The sequence below is a fragment of the Panthera tigris genome, chromosome D2 (assembly GCF_018350195.1).
Source record: "Panthera tigris isolate Pti1 chromosome D2, P.tigris_Pti1_mat1.1, whole genome shotgun sequence".
Classification (NCBI taxonomy): Eukaryota; Metazoa; Chordata; class Mammalia; order Carnivora; family Felidae; genus Panthera; species Panthera tigris.
Window position 1 is genome coordinate 33,527,821 of NC_056670.1, and position 12,317 is coordinate 33,540,137.

Sequence of the window (12,317 nt, forward strand, 5' to 3'; positions counted from 1 at the left end):
AAAGAAAGAAAGAAAGTTGATAAAGCACAATACTTTGCCTGCAAGATGGTAATAAAGTCCTTTTCTCCATTTATCTGACTTGAAAAGCCTCTTGGTGACTCACATTGCTGCAAGGGACAATGAGGCAATTCAAAGGCCAAACAATACCTGCAGACACTGGAGCTTTCAGGCAGGGCTGCATCCAGGCTGATGGGGCTGCTGCTGTTCCTCTCACTGCTCTCATAGCCAGATTCCATTCGCTGTATTAGGCGAGGGTGCTGTTCTAAAAGGTGAGAGCCTGGCCGTGCTGGGCCCCAGGGCTTGTACTGGGGGCTTGGTCCACCAGTTTTAATGTCGTAAGCAGGTGGCTTGCTTAGTTCATCTGGCATAAATTCTTTAGCTATCCCGATCAAAGGACAAGTATGGAAAAGGAGGTAGATTTAACATCTGCCTCAAATTAAACATAACCAACCCTCCCTCCAGCTACTCATTCACTGAACTCCTATCTCCAAAAGGCTCAACATCAGCATATAAAAATGCACCTTACTGACTCTACCAGAAAATCCAGGTTTTTTAAATACATAAGTCAACTTTATTCAAAAGCCCAATTCTTCTCTATCTCCTCACCTGAATCCTCAGAAAAGGGGCTAAGCTGGGTATAGCCACAGTGCTTCCTTTTGTCCTTACTAAAGATACTGTCAATATTCAGAGACTCCCGTTTGGGTCTCCACGTTGGACGATACTTGCTAGAAGAACTGGATTTTGACTCACTGCTGGTACTCTCTACTTCCCAGTCACGAGAATGTAAAGGCAGATTTCTAGGAGGCTTTTTGTCAGTCTGGTCTCCTCCCTTCCCCACGCAGGGAGATCCTAGGTTGGTCTGAGAAGCTAGTGATGGTCTGTTGTGAATCATATTGCTGACTGTCTCTTTAAAATCCCTTAGTCTATTGGTGCTGCTAGATGGTTTAGAGGCATTCCTAGGAGCCTGCTTCTCTTTCAGTGTTTCTCCTAAAAACACAAAGAATGAAACAAATATAAATGTTTAAAGTGATCACAGATACCTAGACCACAAAGTGTAAAAGCAAGGAAAGCCCTTTGAGCAGAATAGAAAAGCCAGTATGGACTATGACAAAGGCTGCCAGAGTGAATGAAAAAAGACAAAGAGTGCAGAGCGGCTTGCCTTCACTGTGGTACCCTGAGGCCTGTGGCTCATCGCCTTTCCTCCTAACCCGGCCAGAGTTCCTCTTGCGTTCTATCAGTGACCCTTTCTTAGATGTGAGTTTCTGATTACATTCACTATCAGTCAGGTGTCCTGAAAGAACAAGGAAATGGGGGTAAGCTGGTATCTGAAACTTACCTCCATCCTCTTGAGAACCTAGCTTCCCTTTGGGATTCACAGCAGTGCCACAAATTTGGTATACCCATGAATCAGAAGCTGTAGGGGCTAAGGCTATCTGATTTAAGTGTAGCAGGAATCTCTCAATAGATAAATGCGGAGAAGCTCAAGTATTTAATGGGAGCTTCCAAATTTATAATGTCTCCTGAACAATTACCAGTCTTGATCCTGCCCGTAGTCTCTCCCAGTGACCCAGAAGGACACATTACTTGCTAATTTTCAAAACGTGACAGTTTTAAAGATTGTATAAAAATGTCATGTACCAATATGTTTTCATTCTCATAAATAGAAGATAGAGCTTTCCTTTTATTTAGCAACACATCAAGTAAAGCCTAATTTTTATTATACCTAGTATTATCCAAGTTGCCCCAGCCTTTGCCCACGAGAGGTCTGATTGTGGGTGGCTCCCTCTCCCCACCTCCCACTCAGTTCTAAACCTTCCTTAAATGTTAATCATTTAAAATTAGGACATTTGAACTCTGCATAATTCTCATTCCCATCCACAATGAGTGCTTTACCAAACTTGGCTTCACCCAACGTGGCTTCACCCAGATATTACACTTCAAAATTCCTCAGTATTGATTTCTGGGAAGCCCAGAAAATACATAACTTGCCCTGCTTCACACCCATAGGATGTAAATGTAGGAGTCTGATTTGATAACAGCAAAGGTCAGATTCTAAAGGATATAATCACCTGAACTGCTGGAAGCCAAAAGTGAATTAAGCAATTGAATTAAATTGGAAGGCAGGTTTAGAGACAATCCTCTAGGTTTTCAAATGAACCATGATCTGTTTTCATACATTAGTATATGAAAATTCTTGTACATATTCAGGTATCAGTACTGTAGTGACATGCCCATCTCTTTTCAATCAATCACCAATGTAATCTTTTATTGCTTTATATCTGATCCTTTGCTACCTCTGGGCCCCCAAAAAAAAAGATTTAAGAAAGGAGAAAATCACTTGGAGCAACTAAATCTGCAAATGTTAAACCAATGAGAGTATGCTCCCCTACCCCAGCCATTCACAAACCTTTAACATAAACCTGACTCTGCTGGAAAATATGCCTTGTTTATCGCGTTATTTGGCTTCTCCCTGACTCACAGTTTCAGAAATATGGTCTTAAAAAAATCATACTTTGCAGTAGTCATCTACACAATAGTCATCAAAAGAAACCCAACATGAGTCTGACCAAAGCTCTAGGTCCAACTGCCAATTTATAAGAAATACAGAGAACAGAGAAACATGCTAAAGTTTAACATAGGAATACAATCAGCAAATTTTAGAACGTGGGGAATCTATAGGACAAAGTACCTAGTTGTTCAACAATAAACTGCAAGGAAAAAATGGAGGAGAAACCTATACTTTAAAAGAAACATAGGGGTGCCTGGGTGGCTCAGTCAGTTAAGCGTCCGACTTCAGCTCACGTCACGATCTCGCGGTCCCTGAGTTCGAGCCCCGCGTCGGGCTCTGGGCTGATGGCTCAGAGCCTGGAGCCTGCTTCCGATTCTGTGTCTCCCTCTCTCTCTGCCTCTCCCCCGTTCATGCTCTGTCTCTCTCTGTCTCAAAAATAAATAAACGTTAAAAAAAAATTTTTTTTTAATTAAAAAAATAAAAAAAAGAAACATAAAAAACTTATCAATTCATCTCACTGCATAGACCTCACTTGGATCCTGAATTAAGCACACAAACCATTAAAAAATAACAACATTTATATTTGGATATTTGAACACTCAGTGGTTTTTAGGAATTATTAATATTTTTTAAGTGTGATATTGATATGTTTAAAAATGATTTCTCATGTTTCAGATATACTAAATATTTAGACACATTAAAATATTTATGGAAAAAGTGATAATATCTGGAATTTTCTTCAAAATAATCCAGGAGTAGTGAGAGTAGATAGAAATACAGACAAAACTAGACTGGCCATGAGTTACAATTTTTAATTTTTTTAAATTTTATTTTACAGAGACAGTGTGTGTGAGCAGAGAAGAGGGGCAGAGAAGGAGAGAATCTTAAGCAGGCTCCACACTCAGCACTGAGTCCAATGTGGGGCTTGATCCCACAACCCTGGGATCGTACCTGAGCCAAAATCAAGAGTCGGATGCTCAACCGACTGAGCCACCCAGGCACTCCAAGCATGAGTTATAATTACTGATACTAGTCAATGAGTCCATGGAAGGGTAGTATACTATTCTGATACTTTTGAAAATGTTTAAAATTCTCTATTTAAAAAAAAAAGGTATTTACCCAAAGAATACAAAAGTACTAATTCAAAGGGATACATGTACTCCTGCTGTTTATAGCAGCATTATCTACAATAGCCAAATTATGGAAATGGCCCAAGTGTCCATCAGCTGATGAATGGATAAAGAAGACACAGTATATATATACAATGGAATATTAGTAAGCCATAAAAAATTGAAATCTGGCCATTTGCAATGACATGGATAGAGTTAGAGAATATTACACTAAGAGAAATAAGTCAGAGAAAGACAAATACCATATGATTTCACTCATATGTGGAATTTAAGAAACAAAACAAATGAACAAAGGGAAAAAAGAGAGAAAGAGAGAGGTAAACTATGAAACAGACTCTTAACTATAGAGAACAAACTGATGGTTACCAGAGGGGAGGTGGACGGAGGGATGGTTAAACAGGTTAATGGGGATTAAGAAGTGCACTTGTGATGGGCACCAGGTATTGTACAACAAGTGCTGAATCACTATATTGTACACCTGGAACTAATAATACACCGTATGTTAACAACTGGAATTTAAATAAAAACTTAAAAAGGACCACCAATCTGAAGCCATGAACTCACTAATTCCCAAGTCTCTAGAGTATGGGCACTGTTCTGTGTATTAGGTGATAAATTTTTCATCTCATCAATCAGTCACTCACTGTTCTTTGTATGCCCTGTATTGATTTCTTCCACCAACAACAGGTACACTCTTCAATAGAAGAACAGAAAAATTCAAGAATGCTCTCCACATAGAACTCACAATAACAAACAAGCTAGCTTTCTTTCTTTGGCCTTTCTACCCTTCAGGAAGCAAGGTGATGAGCACACATCCATGCCCATAAATATGCCCCTGCTCTCAAAGCCCTTCACTTAAGATAAAGCCTGGCATGAGAACATGATGAGGTGCAAAACCATAAGGGTTTATTGGGACACTATGAGAAGCACAGGGATCAAGAATACAGCAAGAAAAAAAAAAAGGCAGATTTTGGAATAAACAATCACATTAATAATCACATTACAATCATCCTTATTGATATGCTACTGTTGATAGGAAAATGTGCAATGGCACATCATCATTCGGTCAGAGTTGTATTGCTTCTTTTCATCCCACCCAATTACCCAAGTTCTCCCTTTGCATGACAAACGTTTCTGACTTGCCCCAGTTTCTTTTTCTTGGGAGAATCTCTGTGCAGGAACTGAATCAGGCAAGCAGGGTCCACTGTAAAACTCCCTACCTGTGTCCCGACTGCTCTGAGACGTGGAATCATTCTCCACATTATAGATGACTGTCCCCTGAGATTCAGAAGAGAAGTGACTGACCACAGACTCATGGTGGGAGTGTTTGTAGGGATAGCTCTCCGTTGAAGAATCTGTTCGAGTATCACTTGAGATGGAGGGCTCCCTCCCTGAGGGAAGGAGGAGACACATATGCCAAAGTAAGGAAAGAGAGAAGGACAGTGACAGAGAGAAGGCAAACAGCTGGATGGAAACAAAGGTCCATAAGGCAAGAACTTCCTAGAAGGAAGGGTGAGAAGGATATACCAGAGCCATTCTTCCCAACACCCAACTTCCATATTGCCCAGACACACAAAGAATTCCTCCCACTCCTGTCCCTACCTTGCTGAAGCCCTCACTTTGCCTGCCACTGTGAAAAACTGTGGGGCTTTTAGAAAACCTATGGGAAAAGTGGAAGAAAGGAAAAAGTTGTGAAAAGTAAGATCTATTTAGATGGAGAGTCCCAGGCCGACCTGACAATAACTAGTTGTTCCCCATCCCGTAATTTTTTTCCTATACTGCCAGAAATGTCACTTTGATTTTAATTGATATTGTAAACATTTTAATATATCTGAGAAATTATGTGGCTGTTACTTATACTTTAGAGTAAATGAGTTCAATCAGACTACTTTCCTCTGAACAACTCACTGAGATGAGCACAACAGTGGAAATGGGTGTTTGACTAAAGGGAGAAAAAGTAGAGCAGGCCTGAGTTGGGTACGAGGCTGGGAAGAACACCAGGTACCAAGCAGGAAGGAGGTACAAAAGGGAGGGGAAAAATTCCAAAGACAAATGTGTTCTCTTTCAAAATTATACTCAAGGACATCCTAGATCTAGAAGACAAAAAGAATATTTCTTTTTTCTCCTTTTCAGAAATCAAGCCAAAACCATTAGGGCTATATTTCTAATATATTATAAGCCTCTATGGGCTAGGCTGAGACTTTAGCCATCAAGCTGCAAATTGTTGCTACAGGGGAACAATTTAGGCTGCAACCAACTGAATTAGAAGCAAACTGATTCACAGGCTGAGGAATACTGCTACTACACTTGACATCTTAAAACAAAAATCTCTTATCCCAAATAAAATGATTAGCTTTGTAGTAACTCATAATTTTTTCTTGGTCTTCACAACTCAGTGAAGTCACTGTTAAGTTGCTAGTAAGAATCAGTCATCTTTACTAATACTGGAAGGTTAAACACTGAGTTTCCCTCACAAACTTATTATTTCAGTCTAAATCAACCTAATTTCCTTCTCACTTTTGAATCAGGGCCAGGTGACTTAGGCAACACATTCTTGAAGGCTGAAAGAAACAAAGCCTGGCACACTTTGGGCTTCAGCACGAGTTGGCACTTCTTTCTATCTCTAATGGATCCCCTTTCTATAAGCTAGTTATGTGCTAGGCTCATGATTAAGTATGAGTTCTAACTGTCCAGTGATCACATTGGAAGGGAGAAGGAAGAGGTAAAGAGCTAGGCTGCTCACCTGAATCTTCACTATCGTAGCAGGTCTTGCTGTATGACTGGAACTCAACTTGGGGAGGCAGGTCCTGAGTAGACACTGGGGTACCCTGCGGGTCTGCATAAAGCAGTAGCAAAGGCTGATAATGCCCCTTGATGCATTTGGTCACCACATCCTTCCATTTCGGCCCAATCTGAACCAGAAACAATCAGAAAAATATGAGTTATACTTCATAACCACAATTCAAAACATATCTTCCTATTCTGTTTTTCTAAAGAAAATAAAAGAAATAAAAAGACAAGAATTGGGTAAAGAGACCACAAAAGAGACCTTAGACCTAAATTTCATGAGTTTTTTGTTAAGTCTGTTTTTGTTAAATCTTTTTAGAAAGCAATCAAACCTTACAAGAGATAGGAATGATGAATAAAATTACTTTCATTCCTGTGAAACAACAATTCAGTTGTGAAATATAAATAAAAGTTCTCCAAGGTGAACATGCTATGTGAGGGGACTTCAGCTGCCTTGGTGACCAATTTCTTTTCACATATTAAAGCCCTGGCTTCAAATTTACAATTCTATAAATTATATAATTTTCTCCTAAATATTAAAATCACTTTTATGAATCTAAAGAGCAGGCAGAAACTCTCTCACAGACTGCTTTAGAATGAATGACATTCCATTTCAGAGTTCACACGTGACAAGACATAAATGTCAAACTGCTTAGAATAGACAGATGAACCTCAGTCTTAGCTTTGAACTGGATTCAGCACTGCCAAAGCAGTGGAAAAGAGTGACAGAAGACCATGGAAACAACAATCCAATCAAATCTCTAAACTCACCCTCTCTTAAACTTGAACCAGTCACATTCTGAGATGGTGTGCTCTGAAGAGTTGAAATAAGCATAGTGCTTATTTCATAATAGATGTTCATTAAATTTTTAACTTAGTTATTATTTTAACTAAAAAAAATATGCTTTTTAAAAAGTTTATTTATTTATTTTAGGAGAGAGAGAGCACAAATGGGGGAGGGCCAGAGAGAGAAGGAGAAAGAGAATCCCAAGCAGACTCCATGCTCAGCACAGAGCCTGACATGAATCTTGATCCCACAAACCATAAGATCATGACCTAGGCCGAAATCAAGAGTTGGATGCTTAACTGACCGAGCCACCCAGGCACCCCAACAAACATGCTTTTTATATACAAATCTTATTTAATTTCTTATAAGGCATGTATTATTTTTCAAATAAAAAGGCTAAAGCTCAAGGAATTCATATAAATCAGCCAAAATTACAACAGCAAAAAGAGATAGAGAATCAGGAAATTTGACAGAGTTTACCATTTGTGAAAGACAGGGCTAAAGGTCCACAGATTGGTGTAAATTATAGTTAGGAGTCTCCTAGCCACCAGCCTTTATCAAGAAGCTTCCTAACTCATGCAGATCCTTTAACGACTTCAGTCACAGATTCTGTGATTTAGATAGTACCAAGTTTCCAGCTTTAAATATCCTCATAGCCCTATTTTTTTCTACATGACCCCCAAAACATGTTAATCTATGATAAGGTACTTCAGGTAAGTACCAATCAGAAAACAATTTATAGCAGCCCTAACACAAAGTATTACAAGGTATTACCTAAGACACAGTATTACCATTGATAATTCAAAGTTTGAAATTCTGAAGTTCATGCTAACCTTCTAACCTAATTTGAAGCATTAAACTGTTCTCACTCAAATCAACCACTTAATACAAAAAAAAAAAAAAAAAAAAAAAACCTGTCAACTATAAACATAACTGTGCTGACTGCATGGCGAGAGGATTCAGAGAAAATAACAGGAAATATATCGATCTCTGAGGAACTTGTCATCTACTGGAGAAGACTGATACTCTCATAAATTCAATAGATAGGTAAGTAAACAGACATCAAAATTATGAAAATAAACACCAAATACAAGTAATTATCCTTAGTTTTTTGTTGCTGTTATCAAACACTTCAAGAAGGGCTTGAATATTCCTACCTCCTTGACATGAGCATCATCAAAATACATCCATTTGCGGATCTTTGTTTGGAAAAAGAATGTAGAATAATGTTTGCCATAGTAACAGATCATTCCTACTAAGTACAGTTCAGACTGCTTGGCCCGATCATCCGTCACTCTGAAAAACAGCTGTGGGGAAAGAAGAGAATGAAAAAAACAGTCAAATACTCAGCCCTCTCACATCAATCAATCTCTTAGCACACTCCATCATTTCTTATTAACGTACTGACTTGTTTCTCCATGCTTCATTCTAAGATTTTTCCTAGTCCATATTAATCATCAGAAATGAACCTAAAAAGACAAAATGTAGGGAAAAGCAAGACGGATAGTGGCCAGTAAACCGGTAAGGTGGTGATGTTTCTTCATAACTTACAATATTTTATTGCTGGTGCCTATTGTAAGAGGATCCAAGGAAGTAGAAAAACACAAAATAAAACAAAAACAAACACTGACGTTTCAAAAGTTACTTACCAGCTGGCACCACAAATATAAATTTCCTGCTGAGACCCTAACTAAGGGGTAAAGAGTCCCTTAGGAAGAGCAATACCACCATGCTGATTACCAGCATTTCACTGCTGTATGTTCTAACAGATATACAAAAAATTTTTGAAGAAAAGAATGCTGCCTTGAGAAACTTATTTGAATGAGAAAATCATCATAGAAATAAAACAAAACTAGAACAGCACAGAATATGTAGACTACAGGAATTTAGAAAAAAGAGATTTAATTGTGTATAACCTACTCATGTCAGAGATTCCTTGGGCAGGAGACCTAAAATAAGATTCCAGACAGTGCATTCATTCTCAGTTGTAACTTAGTGATATTAAAGAATGACAAGGAATCTCCTTAGTCACAGGACTATAAGAGAAAGAAACCAGTGAAAGGAAACCACAGAGTTTCTGGCTCTTCTCTTGAACTGAAGGAAAACCCTGCCTATACTAGGGCGCGGAGCTGGTAAGGTAAAAGATCCCAGGTCTGAAGTCGTTTTCCCTATTTTCTTGAATAGATGCACAGAAAACTGCTAACCTACTGAATTCTTTTCCAAGCTACTCCATTACCTTTGCAACAGACATTGGTTCCTCACCGTGAATTTTGTATTCTAAAACTCAGGTCACCAACTTTTACCCCTTCACCTCCCATAGCAGCTCTAGTCAAGACTGCTCACTTCTTTGACCTTATTACTACCTGTGGTAGACTACACCTCCCAACTCTACTTTGTATACACAAGCAATGAGTAGAGTACACAATAACTCTATAAATTGCTTGATTTTTATCAGTAGCTAAGCTCTGTCCATCCTGTCTTTCAAGACCAATTTTATCCCATTTTTTCTAAAAAGTCTACACCACCTACACCTATAAGTACATACTTATACTAGGATATAAGTATTCACTGCCCTTAAGCAATACTAAGACACAAGAACTAAGTCAGAGATAAAGGTAATTAATACTCACATCACCCAGCTTCAGGCAGGTACCCAGGCTGTGAATGACATCCTCTGCCAAGTCTGAGTGGTCCGAGTCCCATACCAGCCCAATTGTAATAATCTGTGGAGCATTCATCAACACACGGCGAATCCGAATCCTTTCTCCACAGTTACTCTGAAATACATATATAAGGCTGGTTTGAGATGTTTCCCACTGGCTCTGCCTCAGTTCCCTAATCCGAGGGCTCCCCTCTCCACTCTGAACCCCACCTCTGACTTAACTCACCGGACAGTTCCGCAGATCCCCCATGGTGCTGGCATTTTGCAGCAGCTCACCAAACATGCTTGGTGAGGGTTTTTCACGTCTTTCCAGCATACAAATAGCCTGATTGCTTCAAGGTGGGGGAATGGAAGGGTATGATGGTAGGAATTACACAGAGTTATAACTAAATCAAATAGATTACTCATGCAAACTCCTAACTCACATGTTTGATTTTCTTCCTCTGCCCACTATACCAAAGCCCCTTGTCCTGACCAGTCTCAGTGTCCCAAACACAATGAGCACCTTTGCCCATCCCCAGATCCAAAGCTCATAGAATCCCCATTTCTCCTCCCACCTTGCTGACCAGAACTGAACCTAAGAAAGGGGGGTGGGGTGGGAGGACTGGGAAGGAAGGAAGAAGAACAAAAATTATTTTAAAATTATTGTTCTGAGTTCCTACAATATAACACCATCTTAACAATAAGGATATAAGCTATTTGGATGCTGTCAGTTGAAACTTATCACTTGAAGGAATACCTAAGGGTACAAATAGAGAACCTTTAAGACTCACCAAAGGGAAGTGGTGGAGATGTAATGTACCATCTGGATGAAAGGCAGCGGATCAGAAGTGGCACCACAGCTGGTACATACACACTGGGACCGGGGTAAAAAAGCAAAACCAAGTAACCACAGTCATTAATTGTTTTGAGACCCATCTGATAACCCACATCCCTGGATGCAGTGTTCTTGAAGAAGAAAAGAAGTGATGAAGATAGAAATAATGTTCACCTGTTCAAACAACGTCATTGCAAATTTCTGGTGGGAGATGCAGTGTTGGGCAGTACATATATCTTCTTTGGTTTCATCAGCAATGTGGAAGTGAATTCTCATCAAGAGATTTTCCTAATAAGGAAAGAATAAAAGCAGCATATCAATGATATTTAATAGAAAAATGCACAAATTGGTAGGCAGTTTACTCAGAGAAACAGTAATCCTCTTGGAAGGTAGGAATACCTCTGATTTTTTTTTAAAAAAACTGTTTAATTTGAAATAATTATAAATTCATAGGAAGTTTCAAAAAAATTATATAAGAGGTCCATGTACCCTTTACCCAGTTTCCTCCAATGGTAACATCTTGCATAACTATAGTACACTATCTAAACCAAGAAATGGACATCAACACAGTCTACAGAGTTTATTTAGATTTCACCAGTTTTACATATACTTATTTGTGTGTGTAACTCTATGCAATTTTATCAGATGTATAGTCATATAACAACCACCACAATCAAGAAAGAAAATTGTTCCATCACAAGGTTCCCTTATATTATTCCTTCATAGCCTTTTCCACCCAATTCCAACCCGAACACCTAGCAACCACTAATCTGTTTTTCTATCTCTATAATTTTATTATTTTAAGAATGTTATATAAATGGGAGCATATGGTTTATAACCTTTTGATACTGTGTTTTTTTTTCTCAGCATAGTTCCCTTTAGATCCATTGAAGTTGATGTGTAAATCAGTAATTCCTTTTTATTACTGAATAGTATTCCATGGTATGGAAGTACCAAATCTTGTTTCACTATTTACCATCAAAGACATTTGGGTTGTTTCCAGTTTGGGGCTATTATAAATAAAGATTCTATGAACATTCATGTACAGGTTTTTTATAAACATAAGTTTTAGTTTCTCTGGGATACATGTCCAAGAACACAACTACTGAACCTTATGATAATTTGCAAGTACAGTTTTTTAAAAAACTGCCAAACTGTTTTCCAGGGTGGCTATATCATTTTACATTTCCACCAGCAATATATAAGTAATCCAGTTTGTCAGGAGTACCTCTGACTTTGGTGACATTTTGCCCTGTAATAGAATATATACCACTCTCGAACTTTTTTTAACAACAGGCAGAAAGAGTCTAAAGACAGAGAGTCTTTTGAAGGTTGACTGAGAGAACCCAGAGTTCAGAAGAGTCCTCTACTAAAAGTCACTGCGAGCAATCTAGCTATCTAAATAGCACATCACGCCTGTGCTAGGGACTCAGTTATTCTGTTTAATTATCTTTAGTAATGTAGGAGTTCACAAAGTGTGATGGTCTCCAGACCAGCAGCACCTGTATTAGCATCACCTGGAAACTTGTTAGAGCTACATATTCTTGGGCTCTAATCTAGACCTACTGAATCAGAAATTCAATGGAGTGTGACACAGCAATTTGTATTTTAATGAGTCCTGTCTC

At 38.7% G+C, this 12,317-nt stretch overlaps 1 protein-coding gene across 17 annotated transcripts in view; it reads right to left on the reverse strand.

Annotated features, from left to right (window-relative positions):
* Positions 1-12,317, reverse strand: part of USP54 (ubiquitin specific peptidase 54) — a 133,653-nt gene that overhangs the window by 27,549 nt on the left and 93,787 nt on the right. For 13 of the 17 annotated variants that reach the window (XM_042960200.1, XM_042960201.1, XM_042960203.1 and 10 more), the window contains 10 exons: positions 10,867-10,980; positions 10,649-10,731; positions 10,102-10,207; positions 9,844-9,990; positions 8,371-8,520; positions 6,383-6,551; positions 4,860-5,030; positions 1,160-1,291; positions 607-987; positions 148-379 (listed from right to left, as the gene is read on the reverse strand). In XM_042960200.1, the coding sequence (XP_042816134.1) occupies positions 148-379; positions 607-987; positions 1,160-1,291; positions 4,860-5,030; positions 6,383-6,551; positions 8,371-8,520; positions 9,844-9,990; positions 10,102-10,207; positions 10,649-10,731; positions 10,867-10,980 (1,685 nt within the window). The remainder of the gene's footprint in view (positions 1-147; positions 380-606; positions 988-1,159; positions 1,292-4,859; positions 5,031-6,382; positions 6,552-8,370; positions 8,521-9,843; positions 9,991-10,101; positions 10,208-10,648; positions 10,732-10,866; positions 10,981-12,317) is intronic. The other 4 variants (XM_042960209.1, XM_042960210.1, XM_042960207.1 and 1 more) reach the window with 1 other exon arrangement.